The sequence below is a fragment of the Podarcis erhardii genome (assembly GCF_964252035.2).
Source record: "Podarcis erhardii genome assembly, chromosome: 2".
NCBI lineage: Eukaryota > Metazoa > Chordata > Lepidosauria > Squamata > Lacertidae > Podarcis > Podarcis erhardii.
This window is the reverse complement of record NC_138498.1, coordinates 54,303,931-54,322,493: the sequence shown is the minus strand read 5'-3', so window position 1 is coordinate 54,322,493 and position 18,563 is coordinate 54,303,931. Positions and strand designations below refer to the sequence as shown.

Genomic DNA, 18,563 nt, shown 5'->3' with positions numbered 1-18,563 from the left:
ATGGATAGTGTGATGTATGGAAATGAGAGAAAAGATTGAAAGGCCTTCTATGGTGGTGCTGATTTCTGGTCAATGCAAATTCAAATTAAATTGTTTGACCTTTGGAACCAAACTTGTGGTCTTTAGCTCTAACTGCTTTTGGTTGTAATGCCAAGTCTTACAGGAGAACGGAAGGTAGAAGGATTTTACATTGTCCAAAGCCAGCTCCTTAAGTTTGTTGAGGCTGTGCTACTTAGAACGTTGGTTTTCTCTTGGAAAGTTCTCCATTTATCTTCAGTTGTCAGTTGTCCTCACAAAAACCCCATGTGAACAGCCACACTTATTCCCATTTCACAGAAAGGGAGTGAAAAGATTACAACTTTGCCCAAGGCTACTCAGTGAATCCATGGGTCGTAAATTTGAATTCACAAGTTCAAGACCAACATGTATTCCACTGAGCATGTTGGCCTTTGTAAATGCTTTTTGATACCTAAATTGCTTATTGCACGGCTATAATTGCCTCCCTTACAAATTCTTCTCATGGCATTAGCAGAAGACCAAACTTGCAGGGCTATGCAGAATGAATAGTGGTAAGTTTTGAAATACGAACAAGGCAGCTTGAAGAAACTGACAGAATAGACCAGTCCATCATGGAGCAAATATCTAGGAAATGTAGGGACTGTAGTCCTTGAACTCCACGGGTAACCTGTCGCTAAATTGAATATGTTTCTTTTGTATGGATAAAAACTGTCAAAAGCCTAAATTTATTAGGCAAAACTGTGGTTACCTTTTTGATGCTACATTCCTGTTGAAATTGCTACAGTGCAGCTCCCTCTTGGCTTCTAAAGTGATGATGGGAGCCTTCAGGGAAGAGTCCATGATGCTTCTCCTTCCTATGCCACTGCCATCCTTCATGAAAGTGAGAGTATTATTTCATTGTGAAGGAGCTGCAGCATGGACCTCTCTCATATAACCCAGGGCTTCTGACATTTTCTTTGTGAGGTAGTACAAGAGCCACTGCTTCGTACCAAGCTGCCCAAGGAATGTCAGAAAAGACCCCTATATTGTTGCCCTTAGTTCAACAAGTTAGATTTTTGAAGTTTGTATGGCAAGTGACAGTTGTACTGCCCTTCATGTGTTGCAACTCTTCAGATAACCCAACTGAGCTTGAGATCTACCAGTTGTTGCCTGCAAAAGTAAATGCTAACTTAAGAAAAAATGGAGCATATGAATTTCCAATTGGTCTTCTGCCCTAGACTGCTTCCTTATTTTTGTCTCAAAATTTTATTGATTTCTTACGTAAAACCCAATCAGATGTTTTACCGTAAAGATAAATAGACTGGATTGCGGCTTTTCTCCTTCCTGGAAAACCTAATTATATTTTCAGATTAGAACAATAGATTAGACTTGCTTCTATGCTGTGCTACACAATATAGTTGTAGAAGAGGATTCTCTATTGAGTTATCAGGAGTAAAACTGGTAACCTGCCCTTTTTTCTTTTCTGCTTACGGCACAAGGTCCTGATCTAGTGAAAGTTGTGACTAAGATCCATTGCATTTGAAACCAATGCAGCAAATTAGTCATGATTAAATTAAGTCATATGGCTTTTAATGGGGATTCATGCCTGACTGAAATGCACAGTGATTCAAACCACCGTCATTTCCTGTATCTAATTTACAGTAAAAAATCTTGTTTTCTCTCTTTTCTGATCCTTATCATGTTTACAAGCTGGTTTAATTCCCATTTCTAGTTAATGGAAATAAATACAGAGGAGCGGTTTTCTCAACTGACCGATATCCAAGACTTTGCTTATTTGTCCGATATCAACTGGGATGCTGTACTTCAAAAAACAGTAGAGCCTGGATTCCTTCCTACCGTAAGGATTATATTTTAATTATATAAAGTCTCAAATGATAGGGTTTTTTAATTTTAGAATATTTTTAGCCTGCTTTTCAGATTGAAGTCCACAAAAGAAAGCTTACACAACCAGCAATTTAAAAACAAACCAGTTCATTGGATGCAGTGATGGCCAAACTCCTCTTTTTGGGAATGATGGGGGAGTAGTCTTTGTTGTAACTACGTACCAAAAATGTGGTGGCTTTTTTTTGCTTTTTATTAAAGTTTGGCAACAAATAGTGAATCACACAGATCATACAGGTCTCCCCTGCCAGTTAGATGATGGTGATTCAGATGATGGTGTAATGACTGCTCCCCACATTAAATGGGAGCGCCCTTTGCGTGGTCACGCGCAGTCCCCTGGACCCTGTGGGACACCATTAGCACGGGCTTGGCTTCGCCTTCCCCAGATGGGATACCTGGAGGTCTCCGCCTACCTCAGCCAGTTGCCCAATCCCGCCTGGGGAGGTGTTGCCAAGGTGATTGGGAGCTCTTGGTATGGTTTCTTTTCCAGGTATAGAACCAAAGTATAGATATAGATCCAGCTTCCCATGCGAGTCTCATTCTGTTTGGAACATTCTCTCTCCCCTTACCCCAGAAAGGGAAGTTGAACTGTGACCCAACCTTTGAACTTGAAGAAATGATCTTGGAGTCCAAGCCGCTTCATAAGAAGAAAAAGCGCCTGGCTAAGAAGGAGAAGGAAAGCGGCAAAAATGATTCCATGGAGGTGAGAGTCGCAGGCAGCTGGGCTCCTTGTTTCAGTCAAGGAAATTCATATTTGCACAGACCAGTGGACTTGTTGCCGATGTAAAGATGCCAGCATTTTAATGCATTCCAGCTTTGTTAGATGTCTTCCTGACATATTGGTCTCAAAAGACAAGAGACAGTGATGCTCAAATTGCTTACTCAGGTCTAATCGCATTGACGTTAATGGCAGTGCTCCAAATGAGTGGCTTGAAGAGAAGATTGCAGCCAAAATAGGCAAGGCATCACCCTACTTGGCTGCTTGTCTCTGCAGATTTGGATAATAATGGAAGTAGTAGTTCCTTCAGTTTCTAAATTATTTGCTTTTTTACTGTGTGTCACTGATACTATATTTTCTATACGTCCACTTTTAAAACTGCTGGAATATGAAATAATTGCTAATAGCAAACAATGCTTTCTGACTTTGGTGTCAGGTTTTTTTTTAGCAATAACCTGCTTGAAGGGCCCTTACTGGAAACCCCCCTTCTACAACAGACAGGCGTATAATTCTTTCTGTTTACTTAGCCCTTCATGTTCAGACAGGGAAGAAATTGGGGAAAGTAAACTGTGTCTGTACTATTTACTGATTGTGATAGGAGAGCACCTTCTTGTTTTCTTGGCAACCACCCTAATGCTTTTCTCTAGGTTCATCCTTCTACCCTCTCCCAGCTATATGGAGTTGAGCTCATATGAGGTGTTCCAAAATATAATATAAATACATAGTACAAAGGCAAATAATTTAGACCATAACCCCCATCACTTGGTGTAGTTGAAACCTATTATCTGTCTGTCTGTTTCTGAATGTGTCTGAGAATGGACTACTCTCCCTTCTCAGATTTAATATCAGATGTGGAATAATGGTATAACTCTCCTTGCTGCTTGGCAGGTTGAAATAGTTGATAAGTGGCTATGTTGGTAAATTTACCTGTCAGAGCTGCCCCTAGGTCCCAGCTCACAGAGGACCAACGCCAGGCTGTCGTTATGTACAAAAGTCTTTATTGAAGTTCAGTTTCCATTTCAAAGCCGCAGCGCATAGCTCTACGTCTTCAACCCTAGACCGGCGAAGCTCCGTCTGAATCTCCTCCCCTTCCACACCAGTTTAAGACTCTAGCCTTGCTCCACCTCTTCCTTAGCTCCTTAGCCCTCCTGCCCGCTGGGGTTTCACCCTTTCTGGACTCTTCTGACGCTGACTCCCCTGATTCTTGCCCCTCCCTCCGGCGGGCTTTAGGACCTGGTTCCCTATCTGGGCTACCTGCTGTGCTGCTCGCCTGTACATTTGAACTTGGCGTGCGCGCCCAGCCGGCAACCTTCCTCTTGACCGTTCCCTCGCTCTCCGATGGAGGCGTGGTCAACCCTAACTCATCTTCTCTCCCTCCTGGAGGAGACGCTGTCCCTGATACCTGGGATTCTTCCCCCCCACTGCGCTCTGGTGGGGAAGCTGGTCCTGATCTCCAGCCGCTGCTCTGGGAGTCCCCGCTGGCCCCTTGCTTCTGGCGCGTCCCCCCTGGGACCCCCCTTGCCCTGGCCATCGGCGCCTCCCTCTGGGAATCTTCTGATTCGCTGTGTTTCTGGAGTGTCCCCCTTGGGGCCCCCCTTGCCCTGGCCACCGGTGCCCCCTTCTGTGAATCTTCCGATTCGCTGGAGAGGCTCATGGAATCTCTCGGGCTACTGTCATCTTCTCCTACGCTGCCCTCGGATTGCTCCCCCTCGCTCTCCATCTCCTCCCTTCCCTGTGCTCCCGCTCTTGAGTCCCTGACATTACCCTTTGGTAAATTGTCAGTAGTAGGCATCCTTGCATTCTGTTAAGAGAAAAAATGGGCAAAAATAAAAGGATCTTCCTAAACTTTTTGCTTCTCACACATCTTTCTGTGTTTTCCTGAAATTGTCCACTCTTTTAACTCTGTATGTGACCCACCTACAGAATATATTGGGTTAGTCTTGTACAACTTTATTCTGCAACTCTTTATTTTTCTGTAGCTTCATAAAGCAGCAGAATCTGGATTGAGGAGTGACAGAGGGGTATGATATCTTCAGCCCACCATTACCAGTATCCCTAGATTTCAGATGACTTTAATGTTCCTTTGTGCTAGAATGCAATGATATCACATGAATTTTAGAATCTTTGGCATATAAAGCATTGGAGACATGTGAAAAACAAAGCATTGGATCAAAGTTAGATGAACTTAGTTAATCTCACGAAGTCATGATTAACTTGTCCGAGGCTTACGTTGTCTGGATTCAACCCATTGCTTATTATTGTTGTTGCTATCACTTTCCTATATCCCAGTGAACCGTCTATAGCCTTAATGTCATCTCATCACATAAACTTTTCTGTTTGTTTCACAATGGAAGACCTGCCAGCTTCAGAAACACCTGGAGTCAATCCAAAGGGACTTCATCATTTTCAACAGGGAGAAGTAAGTATTGAGCTGAAAAGTAGACTTTATCTTGGCAAGTGTGCTACTGCATGTCACTAAGACTATTTAGATATAAGGAAGTCTGATCAGTATTCCTCCAATAATTAAGCAGTGAGTTTGGCATGAAATCTACTGAAAGGCTTTGGGAGGTTAGGTAATGTTCACAGGCTCTTTCGTTGGGCTGCTACTAGAACAAATTATTTTAAAAGCCAACACCAGCCCATTTCCCTGAAGTAGGCAGTCCTACTAAATTCATGTGATTAAGTATATGATGACTGTGGTGGGTTTATAGCTCTCTTCTGTTCTAGTCTGCACCTCTTTAGGGAACAATGCATAGTTTTGAGAAATGAATTTGTGACTAACATCTTAAATAGTTGAATTATGTTTTGATTTTGTCGCTTGCTGCCTTGACATTTAAAAAGGAAAGGCTGGGGATACATATTTCAAATAAACTAATAATTAAAATAAATGACAAAGAACAAGCTCTTGGCTCGAGCGGTAACTGGATGAATGTTATATTAGCAGAAATAATTAGATATTTAGGTAATTTAGCAAAAGTGAACTCAGCAGATTTTATCTATTAAAGGTGCCACAGGATTGCAAGCTGGCCGTCACTTCCCCTGATGCCATCCTGGCCTCCTCACTGGCCAAGAAAGCTGGATACAAGCCACCTGCTCAATTGGCCGATGGCATGTGTGCAAAGGGGTGGGCACTCACTGAGGGGCGGGACCAACTGAACCACCAGGCTTCACTTGGGTTCGCTCTTTGAGCATTTAAAGAGGCCCACATCCTACCTCCACACACAGCTCCTTGGCTCGAGGAACAACAGGGTAAATTTTATATTAGCAGAAATAACTTGGTCTTCAGACCATTGCACAACATGACTAATATCAGGCTATATTGTTTTTTTGTGTCATCCCTACCATTTCTGTCCACAACTAAGTCTATTAGTATGTAAATAGCAGAGTGCTCCATATGTGTCTCAGCAGTTCTGAAGTGATAGGCATCAGTTCCCCACTTTCCAGCCTGGTCATCCTGGTAGCAGAAGGCTATTGACCCTGGTTGCAGCATCTCTGTTATGGACTTTGATTTATCTTATGTGTTTTGTTTTGTTTTTGTAGAATGAGGAAACAGCATAATGAAATGCAAGAGAACTTGACACTGACACAAACCAAAGACAATCAGGAAGAAGATGACCAGAATAATAATCTTTGAAATCAGTTTAGCTTCTGCTGAGGTCTTGCTGTCCAAGGTCCAGGCGTCTACTTTACCTACTTCATGGAGCTCAACAAATCAAACTGCACACTGCTATCAAGACAAGGCAGACAGCTTCCCTTGCTATGAGCTCTCCAAACCAGAAGCTGAGTGTCTCCTTCCACCATAAGGAGTTAGGGCCTAGTCTCTTGCAGCAGTGCATAAGGCGCAAATTCTCATTTTATGCCTTTTCTGGTGTTTTAAAAAGCAAGAAAGAAGGTGGTGTTTTCCCCTCAAAGGGAACAAGAATGAAGAAAGGTCATATTTTCTTTATGTAGCTTTTCTGTGGCAGGATGTAGGGTTTGCTGATTATTGGGCTCAGTCAACTGCCTGTAAGAAAGTGATAAAGTTTTTATTAAGTGTTTGTTAGGTGGGTGGCTGCATATTTTAATAGATGTTTCAAAGAGATGGTCCAAAACTAAAATTGTGCAAATGGACAAGAGAGTCCAATGTCAACACCAGCTATTTCTGCACCAGCAACTACTCTGATCTAAAGCTTATATTTAGTACACCAGCTCAAAATATACAAAGTTATTATTTGCCATGGATTCCCCCCTCCACACACTATTGGCACTATATATGTAGCGTTCAAGGGCAAATGGATGTGGTGAGTGTGTGATCTTAGAGTTGCTATGTGAATCAGAAATTGAATTGTTGGCAAGTAGGTACAAACAAAGATATAAGTCGCTAAAATCTTCTAAGGGGGTGTGGTTAGATAGAACTCACCAGCAAGTACAACTGTAACTGTGAGGGATGGGGCTGAACTTAAAACATTGTTGTTTTTGTTTTTTAAAAATGAAATAAAGGCTGCATAATCAGGAATAGTCATTCAGCAAAGGTTGATGCCCCCTAAAATCAATATGACAGCACATCACACTTAACTGTATGAAGCCTATTACCTTTGTAGCCTTAGGTTGCTATTTGACACTGTATGCACTCAGATCTGCTAGGAGCTGCCAAAGGGGAATGAGCAAGTGAGGTGGAGCGAGCGTACAAAGCATAACAATTACATAAGCCTCCATTTTTGGCAATATTAAGAATAGTTCTTTAAGGAAAACCAATATTGTATGTACCGAAAATTCACTAGATTTCTGGTCTGTCCTGCTTCTGGACTCTAGCCATCTTCTTGCCATGTTCTCTTCTCTCCACGTTTCCGCTGGAACGTAGCTGGCCAAGTGATATCACCGATGTGAAAGTCAAGCCCATAGTTTGCAACCGGGAGTCAAAATGAGCCGAGTGATTATTCCACCACTCTTGCGGCCAACTGCCCCCTGGTGGCCTTTCATTTTCGTGCACACTCGTGTACAAAAATGTTTTTAAAAGAAAAGCAGCAAAGAAAAAGAAACTCTGCAAGGAATAGACACAATCCAGCTGTAAGTTCAGTACTTTTCAATGCCATTTATTTCAAAATTAGAGTTAAACATTGGCTAGACTGTGCCCAGCATCTTGGGTTTTAATCACCGTATTGAAGCAAGGCAGACAGACGCTTGATACATTTGGCTAACTGAGCAAGCAATCTCATCTTCACTTTATAGGCTCACTGGGCTGCTTTCACATACGAGAAGCTGCTTTCTATTAATATCTGGTTTCTCTTGCACTCAAGGAAAGCCACTGCCTTGTGGGGAGCGGACCAGTCATCTGGAATAAGTAGTTTATCTGCATGCACAAAGAAAGACGGGCTGCTTAAGCCCATCTATTGCTTCAGGCAGCTTAAGCTAAAATTGCTGCCTTGGATGTTGAAATCGATAAAATGTTCTCTAAGGCCCTCTAGCTACATCCTTTTTATGTGTACTTCCTGCAAAAATAATAATAATAACAACCCGCAATTTATTTTTCAACAAAACACTTTGGCTTCTTTCTGCCAAAGAAAACCGCCCCAGGTAGCAGCTGGCTGTGACCCAGCTCTCCGCTGCTTTTAAAGGTGAAAGGCCAGTAGCTGTCTTGGGTCCAAAATCTTTCCAAAATGAAATATATGTGGCATGGAATTCTGCCAGAACCAGAGTCAAAGCAGGTTCCAAAGTAGTTGGGATCAGAGCATTGCCTTGTGTGCCTGTTGGGATCATTGCATTCAATAAGAAGCAGTGTCTTTGTAGTGACACTCATCCTGCATTGGAGACGGTACACTAGTCTCTCCTTGGATTTTATCAATTTCTCTTCTGTAGACCAGGCATGAATGCAATTGTATAACGTTAATCATTAGATAGCCAAGCTCATTACCCAATGCAAAAGGTGATCACAAACTACCCTTCCTTTGGCCATGGTGCATTAAACATAGTAGATGCCAACATTCTGAATAAGCTCTAAGACTGGACTATAGCCTTGCTGTGCTCTGCCTGGGCTGTAAAGCTGAGATGATTAACTGGGGGCTCCCAGGCTCCAGCTCTCCCTGCCATCATTCCGCCTGGCCTGCTGCACCAGGCTGAATGGTCAGGGCATTGCTTCTCAAATGGGAGGAGCCCATGCCACTGTATAGTATCAAGGAAAACTCACAAAGCCCTTTAACACAGCTTTGGTTCAACTTTCCACTATTCACACTATATTGAATTTAAGTCTTACTGCTATGCTAGCACAATGTTTACGCCAGTCCCATTGGCTTGATATCTCAGCTGCATGTAAAGCCTAGTAGTAAATTGGGATTGTTGCAGCACCAGGGAATAGCCTTGTCGAGATGTGTTGCTTTTTAAAGGCTAAATGTGAACTACTAGGCCTGATTTGTAAAATGTAGAACAGTCAGCCTCAAAAGACTGTTATTACTACTGACGTCATTGGCACTACCCAACCGGTGCCCAAAAAACTCAATGATAAGCTGTGAAACACTCACTTTTAAAGCAGGTTTGTGAGTTATGGGGCAAGACACCAATTTTTTTAATTTTTACTTTTTTTGGAATATCAAACTGGGCTTAGGGTCAAACAGGATGATATAGTAAATGCATTAGCATATTTCTGTAAGTATACTTCCCCATCAACACCCACACACATCTTGATTGGAACTGTGGAAGTCAACTCTGTCCCATTTCCCCCAAAAACGTTCCCCTGAAGTTGCTATTTATGTTATAGCCTCTCATTCAGAAAAACTGCACTAGGTGACAGGGTTAAAACTCCCTTCCTTCAGGGTGGTTGTTTTGTTGTTGTTGTTTTTTTTGTTTTTTTTTGAATTAAAGATAGTGAGATGCAACAATGCATTAAAACATACTATCCTATTTGATGGTCTGTTGGTAATTGTGTTTTGCAGCAACAGAATCAGTAGCTGACAACTGTGTTTGTGGTAGAATAAAACCTTTGTGGGCAGGAGTGCCTTATGTCTAATTTGAATCCCAGAGTATGCCACAACTTGTGAGGTATTGCACTATTTTAAAACGCTAAAAGACAACACTTTGGTTTGAAGAGGACATGAGCTGCTGGCTATTTCAGAACTACCACTTTAGGACCAAGCAGCAGCAATAATTGTTTGTTTGTTTTTTGCATTCCAGAGGTAGCCAACATGGTGCCCTTCAGATGTTGTTTGACCAACCCCAGCCAGCATGACCAATGGTCAGAGATTATGGGAGTTTGCATCCAGCAACATCTGAAGAGCACTGTGTAGGCTACCCTTCCTCGGTGCAGTTTTGATCTCTTGTCACTTTCAAGCAATAACCTTCCCATGAAAAGTTTTAACTGGTAAACAGTTATTCAACATGTCACAGTAAAATGGCTGCCTATGCACTGTCTGCCCTGGATAGCTTTCCGCACAGCGATAAATAGGAGGCATTAAATCTGGTTATAGTCACATATCTAACAATGGTAAGCAATTGGGTTTTAGGCTTCATCCTTTTGTCTTGCATAGAAATGGGCTGCGAAGACAGCTTGCTCATTATCAATGTTAACAGGTTAGTAATTATGTCAGGTTTAATGAAAATACACAAGTGGTATTTCTGGCACTTTTCTTCTCTTCCATTTTATAAACATGGTCTATTAAACTTTCTATAAGACTCTTAACACTGCATTGACTCTTTTTTACCTTTGCATTTTTTTTATAAAAATAAAAACTTGTGTTAATTAATTAAATGTTCATATTTAAAAAGTCTGTTGGATAGGTAAGAGAGACTTGTCCCATTCAATAAATTTGGAGGTTTGCGGAGTCTGTTTTGATGAGGTAGCTAAGGGGATAAGGTGTGACCAAGAGGGGATGTCATATAGCCATGGATCTTCCTGTAAGGCAAGCCAGAATAGCAGCAAACCTGCTTAGTTGTATTATAAAGGTGAGACCCAACTCTCTGCCAAACCATCTTAGCACTAGTCATTCTCCTCTCCTGCATTTCCTTCCATGGCCAACTCCTGCTTGCTATCTTCTTAATTTAATGAGGGTTATGATCAAACAGCAGGGTCCCTGCCCTATGTTCTACACAACACTTTGGACAGTGGCGGAATTAAATGTTGCTCAATAAACTGTGAGTTGGAACTTTTGGCAATAGAACTTCATTTTTAAAATGAAGTTAATTTACATTGTAACTTTTGGCAATAGAACTTCATTTTTAAAATGAAGTTAATTTACATTGTAATTGCCACATTCTAGTTTACTTATTTTTATTTATAAAATCTCTATACCACCCTTCATGTGACAATCACAGGGCAGTTTACCATATAAAAATACAGAACATAGTAACAAATGAAAACAATAACCCTGACTAAAAGGCCCTAGATTGTTTGCCTGGCACCTTTCTAAACTAACTATATAGACAATCCATGCTCTTGAACAGCCCCATATCTTTTCACTGCAGTTTGCAAAGAACATCCTGCTAGACTGTCCCCAACATTTGTAATATACTCAACAGGTGTCTGGTTGTATGTGAAAGCTCAAGTATCATCGTAGTAGAGAGACTCTGTAGGGGAGCTTCTGTGGGAATCTGAGCTCTCTTTCACCCCCTCCCTTTTCAGGCCACTTTTCATTTTATTTGAAGCTTAGATAAAATTCTCACAAATAGGATCTTTCAGTTTTTTTCTATTCTTTTATGCAGTTGTAAAACAACTCTCAGAAAGGAATAGAATGTTCCTAACCTTCAAATTCCAAGTACTTAAGGTGACATTGATGTGTTGGGGAGATCACACATCTGATTGATTTTCACTGCTGGCTGGAGCTCCAGTTAATAACAGTTTTATGTATTTTTCAAAGCTTGATGACATCCTTTTTTTTTTATCCCAGATTGCAAAAACTTACCTCAAATCGCAAAGGCAGGAAAAAGTCTCAACCAATCTGTTATGTTAAAAAGTCATCAAGTTTGTTAACTGACAATTGCAAACAGCAATCAAGATATCCATGTTGTGTTAAAACTTTTGTTGAGAAGAATTAGAGGCTGTCAGTTTCTGGACTGATCCACACCTGCATATAGATCACCTGCTCTCAGGCTGACTTGTCACAATGGCCATCCTTGACTAGCTCATTGATTTTCTGAAATTTTCATCAGCTGAATCTATTCTTGTGAATTACAGAAGGTTCAGTTCACATCTGATGAGTATTAGGTCGGTGCTGTCATCCACAGAGCACAGTAGAATGTGGCCAGAAGTGGCATTAGTCTCATTTGAACAGGTAACTTATTGTAAGGTATGCTCTGTGATGCTGATGGTTTGATGTTAGGGGGATGCCACAAATGAAGATGTACAGCTGTCATTTCACAAGTCTTCCATGAATCACATTTAGAAGCACTTCTAAAGCTTATTAATGCCAGTCTGTGAAAATGCACATATTTACCCCTCTTCCATTAAAGCTAGTAAGAATTGCCAATTGTAAGACAGGTGCTTGGATATAATCAAGTTCAATTCTAGAAAATATTAAAAAAGAAATATAAAAAAGCAGCCTGCAGATTCAAAATGTGTACAAAACCTACATTGTATGAACATGAGGTGGCTGCCAGTATGTAGTTTTCCACTTGTGAAAAGTCCATTGTGGACACAGAAAGGAGTATGCTCTCATCCATGTTGCAGAAACTGACTCCCATCTCTCATCACATTTCTTCCTCTTAAAACACAATCCGATTTCTGAGAACAAGCAAGTGTGTAGTTTTGTCTTCCATAGTGTCTTACACAAACCACAGCTCAACAGTATGTGTTCCATTATTTGTAGTTTGGCCCCATCTTGTGGCAATTTGGGAATAATGCAACTATTGTAGGAACACTGTAAGCCGTCTTTTATTGAGACTATTGATCCATCTGGCTCAATATTGTCTCCACGTTGACAGACAGTAGCTCTCCTGTTCTGGATAGACCTTTTCTAGTCTTACCTGGAGATACCAGGGATAGAATGGGATGTTTTGCAGGCAAAGTATGTGCTAGCAGACCACAGATGTCACTGGTGAAGTCAACTTGCCAACCAAGAAAAAATGGAAAGTGACTGAGATTATTATATTCAGAGGTACAGAAGGAAAGGTTACTCCAGCATACCAAAGATATGGCGAAATAGAAATGTGACTGACAACATATACATATTTGTGCACCTTAGGCAATGTGAGAAGTCAAGTCTACCTTAGAGTCATTTGGCATATTTACAAAGGGCCCATATTATACCTTTGGTTATGAAATATTTTTCTAGCTTATATTAATTTAACAGCTATTAAGTAGGATGTTATTTGAACATGCAGCCTGCTGTGAAGGATATTCTTACGCACAAAACTGGCAAAGACTGGAGTTAAGACGGCAGGATACAGTAATGCTCATGTGTTTCCTCCAGGAACCAGAAAAGCAAACCAAGCAGACTGGGCACATAGATGACAGAGGCCTCTTCCAATGTTGTTATACTAGCTACAGTGCTTTACCTTAAAAACACTCTTATGTTCCATCTTCACCATGCCCAATGTCATGCAACAAAATTATCCATTTAAATCATGTGGAACAAGGCCATGACTAAGAGACTCAAAATCCACATTATTGTCTTGCTCTCTGCAAAGGAAGTTTTTATCATCATAGTTCATTTGTGGAACTGCAAGGAGGAAGGATAGGGGAGATTATTCTATCTGGCAAGCTGAGATGCTTGTGCTGATGGACTAAAGGTTAATAGGGCAAAGTGAATTTCACCAGTTGTGTTCAGTTCTCCTAAAACAAGGCAGCTTCCACATTTTAAGCCTATCAGCTAACTTTGTGTGAAGTTTATCTGTTTAAATCACAAAACTGCTCCTTGCCATTTTCTAATGTGCCAGGTAAGGGCAGTCCAAAAGCTGACAGGTAAACCTATTGTGTTGGGCCTCCTTTAATTTACAAGCACATTTCTTGTTTCTTGCGCAGGCTATATTATCAAATGTTGTGGAAAGACAGGGTCTCAGCTGGTTTGATCCGACATAACTTAATGTTCATGATTATTGCAGCTGAAACTGAAGGAAGCTTGCGGCCACTTCTCTGACATAGATGCTGTGTTTGTTTATACCTGACTGAAATCTACCAGACACATATTAATGTTTGACAAGGCACTTTTTAATAGAGAAAGTGATATTGTCAAAAGGTATTTTGGTGTAAATATGGATAAAATCAGCAGTATTCTATGGTCTGTTTGGTGCTTGTGTACTGAACTGAAAGCAAATTAAGTAGATGCTTTATAAATACACTTTTTCATGGGCAACTACCCCTGTGTGGAATGCAGAGCCCATGCAGATCCCTGTTGCCAACCCATGGTACTGAACAGCACTGAAGAGTGGGACATGGAGAATGTGAGGAACACTGAGAAGAGCTTCACCTATCTTCAAAGTGGTCATGCAGGCATGCCACTAACACCAACCTGGAGGGTGGCAATGGGTCTCTTCTGTGGTGGCTCTCCCCAGGGAGGTTTTGCTGGCGCCTTCATTATACACCTTTGGGTGCCAGGAGAAAACATTCCACTTCAACCAGGCCTTTGGCTGACTAACATCCTAAATCCTTTTAAATGTGTTTGTGGGAGGGGGTTGGGGGTTATTGGTTTGTTTTGTTTTTATTATGTATTTTGTGTTTTTATCTTGTATTTTTATGCTGTGAACCACTCTGAGATCTACAGATGAAGGGCAGTATATAAATCCAATCAATCAACAGAGCCACAGAGATTCAAAAAGCCCTTAATGATTACAGAGCAGAATGGAAATCAGTCACAGCCCTCATGAGAGGAGATGCTACAACTTCCAGTTCGCTAACCAGTTTGTGTGATATGAAAGAAAGAGGATTTGGCAAGAAGTTCAGTCCTGTACAAACTGGGCATAGTGGGTGATATCCTTCCCCCTACCCCCACCCCAAGAACTTGAAATTAATTGTGAGGGAGGAAAAAACTGTTACTTTGCCTTGACAAGCCAAGGAGGGGGGGGAAAAACCATGCCTTTCCATTTTTTATTCAATAAAATGTACAAAGTAATAAAATCTCTAACAGGAAGGTGATACAACAGAGCCATTACAAAGATGGCTGAATTTTCCAATGGCCTCATGTAGTGCTCTGAGGCAACTATGTCTTGTCTGAATTTAGTGGAAACAGAAGAACATGGACACAATACACAGATCTACTTGGTCTGCCCCCCGTCCACCTCCCACTAACCTGCCCCACCACCTTCTGCCCCCACCCTTCCCCAACACTAAAACTCCTTGGTTGATTCTGCCCAAGTAAACTGGCTAAATAAACAGCTCATGTCATTAGTTTCCCATCTTTAATCCAATCCCCTTCTTACAATGTGTTATCACACAAGCACTCACCATGTACAATTACATACTCTTAACTTAGTCACCTGTCAGATTTGCATGCATGTAAAAAAAAAATGGGGGGATATTAAGGCTATGAATAAACAGAAAAGAAAACCCGCAATATTTTTTAAAGCTAGGTAGCGAGTAGCATTTATGAAACATAAGGCTTGAGGCTTATTGATTCTTCAAAATCTGAACGCTTCTTCAGGTTGCTCTTTCCTTCTTAAATATCAAGGTACCATTGCTTAGTTTCCTCAAATAACAGTTTCCCCCTTCCCTTCTCCCCCCCCTTCTCCCCTCCCTGAGTACTGGGTGCTTAACTCAGAGATGTTATATTGGAGCGGCCTCCTGGAGGTGCTACAATGCGCTTGCTTGCTGCGCGAACACCTTCATCAATTTGGGTACCTGCAGGGCATACACAAGATGAAAGAGGGGGAAAAGCAGGAAAAGGAAGTTAGGTGCTTTTCTTCACAGGGCTAAGAAAAAGTAATACAGCGAAAGACCTGCTATGAAGGCTATTTTCTTGTCAACCATAAAATCTTAGAACGCAATTGTTTTGGCACAGATACCGCTAGCTAGCTATCTCTAGAAATATCTATGCTCACCATAAAGGGAGAAGCGGCGGTAAATCATATAAAAAGTAGGTGACAGTCAACCATTCCACAGCAAAGAGTGGCACCTGGTGTGGCTTAACTTTCCTACTATTTGAGATCCCTGATAATATGAATAGGTGGCTACAAATCTAGTGTGTGAAATCCACTAGTGGTCTTAACGCATAAATGCTGACAAAGGTTACAATAAGCATATGGAATGAAAAGACGTCCCCTTCCCTTCTCCGCCTAATAGAATGAAACAAATCTCAAACCTGCCAGCTGGGTGAATTTGATTTTATTGCAGCTAGAGAAGCTGTACTAAATACCAGTGGCACCTTTTCCCTTGCCTTCTGCCTAGAGGTGTTGCAATCAATGTACCATCTTCTCACCCAATCAGCTTAACAGATAGCTTACCCGATAGCTTACCCGATAAGCTAAATCCAGACTGGTGGAGATTCCTTACTGGGGGTGTCTGCCTGGTAGGTGATCCCCGAGTAGAGCCTGCAGGAGTGCCCCCTTTAGGTGTAGTGGTCAAGTCAAACACAGGCCCATCATACATGCCCCTTGGCACAGCATGCATCTCAGCCATCTGTCACAGGTAAGAGGAAAAAAGCAATGTATTAGGCCAGTGGTTTTCAACCAGTGTGCCATGGCACCCTGGGGTGCCTTGAATGGTGGTCAGGGGTGCAACACTGGCCTCTGTCCCTCTTTCCTTCCTTCCCTCCCTCCTCTGATGGCCTCTTGTGTCTCTGCCTCCCAAAGGCTTGCATAGCTGTTTGTTGCAGCAGCTCTGGCTACAAGTTCCCCAGGCAAAGGGTGCCTCTTGGGCTGGTCACGAGGTGCTTCCCAGGTCCCTGTGGGGCAATGTGAGGAGACACCTCTCTTTGGGGCAGGAGGTGCCGCTCAGAAACCAGAGGCGGCGGCAGCGGCTGCCCAGAGGACTCCAAAGGAGAGGGAAGAGGAGAGGAGGCTGAGGGAACATTTCACAAGGGAGGGTGTTCGAAAAAGGGTGAGAGGCTGCCAGCTCTGCAGACAAGGGGTGACATAACTGGGCTTCTGAGCCCCACAGGGGTGCCGCATAAAGAATGTATTTGGTCAAGGGAGCCGTGGACCAATAAAGGTTGAAAACCCCTGTATTAGGCCTGGCTTCCCTCAACTGTCTGCTCAACTGTCAGTGCAGAGGCCTTCACAGACTTCTCCATCATCATCTCACCCATCCACAATTAGCAGAAGGGTGGGAGTGATATGATGGTTTACTACAGATTTTGGTCTCGTAAACACAGTGAAAACATGCTACCAAGCAAGGCAACCTGAATAAGGAGAAGCTCTCTGAGGAAGGAACTGTAGCCATGCATTTCTCATTAATGATACACAGAAAGGGTCCCTTCTCAATTGTAGAAGCTACTACTCTATGGCTGCTTCTATGACAAAGATAATGTCTGAAGTTCATGGCTGTAAGAGAGGAGACCACATGACAGCTGTACCCAACATAAGCATGATACCTTCTAGAAACTAGGACAATGCTGGCTACACCCATGTGACTCAGGGCTTCTGGTAGTATATTCACAGCATGGGAAAGAGCTGTGGTGCACAGTTCCCTTGCCATAAAGCAGTATGAAGGAAGAGACACCATCATTAAAACCCTACATACTGGGCTTCTCTATCTTACCTTCCTCCTTGCTTTGATGCGCTTGTAGACATAGTCTGAGAAAGGGGTGCCAGGAATGAAGCGTCCTGTCCCCTGTGTCACATGAAGGTTGCCATCTTCCATCATTATCTTCCCCTGGCATATGACAACCAAGGGGGCTCCACGTAGCTCCATTCCTTCAAAGATGTTGTATTCCGCTGCCTACAACACATTGGAGTCAGACTCATTATGCATCAAACCACCAGCCCACCTAAACCAGTGCCAAGTCTACAGATACCCTCTACCCTGCGGGCCTACTCCTGCCTCTAGCCACCTGGCTGCTGCCCATCAGAATACTGCTTCTTATTTTAAATTGCTTTTAAATTGGAGGCTTCCGGGTCGGCGCCATCGCCGAATGGCGGACTCCCTCCGAGCTCCGGAGGGAGCCTGCACGGCAGGGGCTGGGTCCTACCGCATCGGCGATGCGGGGACCCTTAAAAACCACGGCCACGGGGGCCGTGGACATGGAGACTCGGCTGACACCGTTAGCGCCCTCCCGACTCGTGAAGGAGCCTTTTTAAAGGCTACGGATCGGGTGCCGGGGAGAAGCGTGGTGTTTTGAGTCCTCTGCTATCCCTGCCGTGCGAAGCCGCATGCCATTCGGCGGAGAGCGCTGGCTTTTTCCTTTGAAAATTCGGACCTAAAAGAACAACCCGTAAGTAATTGGAACTTGGACTAAAAAGAGGGACAAAAATTTTAAAAATTTCGGAGCGAGCGGGGGAGGCGCAAAAAAGGAAGTCAGCCACCCCCTCCATTGTAGAAGGGTCAAAGCAAAGGATCTGATAACTAAGATCGGAGTAACATCATTTTGGCAAGTTTTTAACCTCACGAGTGAAGAATATGAGATCGAGCTGGAGGAGGAAAGTAGAATTCGGACTTAAAAACAACCCCCCCTGGAACCCCGGGAGCGATCGATGACGGAGTTTGGAGAGGAGAAAGGCAAGTTTTGACAGCTGTCAAAGAGCTGTCAAAGCGGAAAATAAGATAGAGACTATGTTACAAGGACTTTGCTGGTTATATTTGTTATAAATTGGATACAAATTGTTTTAAATAAGGATTATAAAGTTACTAGGGCTAATGGACGCGATCTGGAAGAGAACTCAGTTTTTGCAATCCACCTAGAGGAGCCGAGGGATATTACAAGTGGTTTTAGCTGGAAATTGGAACTGAACTGTTTATCTCCTGGGAAACTGCAGAAATGGAACATTATTATGACTACAGAGGCCACTACACCGAAGAAGACAATGGAATCATCTGTTGTGGAATGAAAGGAACTTGACGTAATGTTTTGTTTCTGAATAACAAGCCTCTGTAAAGGAACTAACTTTTGGAATT

General features: G+C 42.5%; 2 protein-coding genes across 7 annotated transcripts in view; one reads left to right on the top strand and one right to left on the bottom strand.

Moving 5' to 3' along the window:
• Positions 1–9,417, top strand: part of STK32A (serine/threonine kinase 32A) — a 78,157-nt gene extending 68,740 nt beyond the window's left edge. For all 3 annotated transcript variants that reach the window (XM_081852134.1, XM_081852135.1, XM_081852136.1), the window contains exons 10-13: positions 1,730–1,855; positions 2,474–2,602; positions 4,972–5,036; positions 6,158–9,417. In XM_081852134.1, coding sequence (XP_081708260.1) covers positions 1,730–1,855; positions 2,474–2,602; positions 4,972–5,036; positions 6,158–6,251 — 414 coding nt within the window. In that variant the 3' untranslated portion in view covers positions 6,252–9,417. The remainder of the gene's footprint in view (positions 1–1,729; positions 1,856–2,473; positions 2,603–4,971; positions 5,037–6,157) is intronic.
• Positions 9,418–14,589: 5,172 nt separating this feature from the next.
• Positions 14,590–18,563, bottom strand: part of DPYSL3 (dihydropyrimidinase like 3) — a 57,689-nt gene continuing 53,715 nt past the window's right edge. For 2 of the 4 annotated variants that reach the window (XM_081852112.1, XM_081852114.1), the window contains exons 12-14: positions 17,211–17,390; positions 15,956–16,130; positions 14,590–15,353 (exon numbers count right to left, since the gene is read on the bottom strand). In XM_081852112.1, the coding sequence (XP_081708238.1) occupies positions 15,265–15,353; positions 15,956–16,130; positions 17,211–17,390 (444 nt within the window). In that variant the 3' untranslated portion in view covers positions 14,590–15,264. The remainder of the gene's footprint in view (positions 15,354–15,955; positions 16,131–17,210; positions 17,391–18,563) is intronic. The other 2 variants (XM_081852113.1, XM_081852115.1) reach the window with 1 other exon arrangement.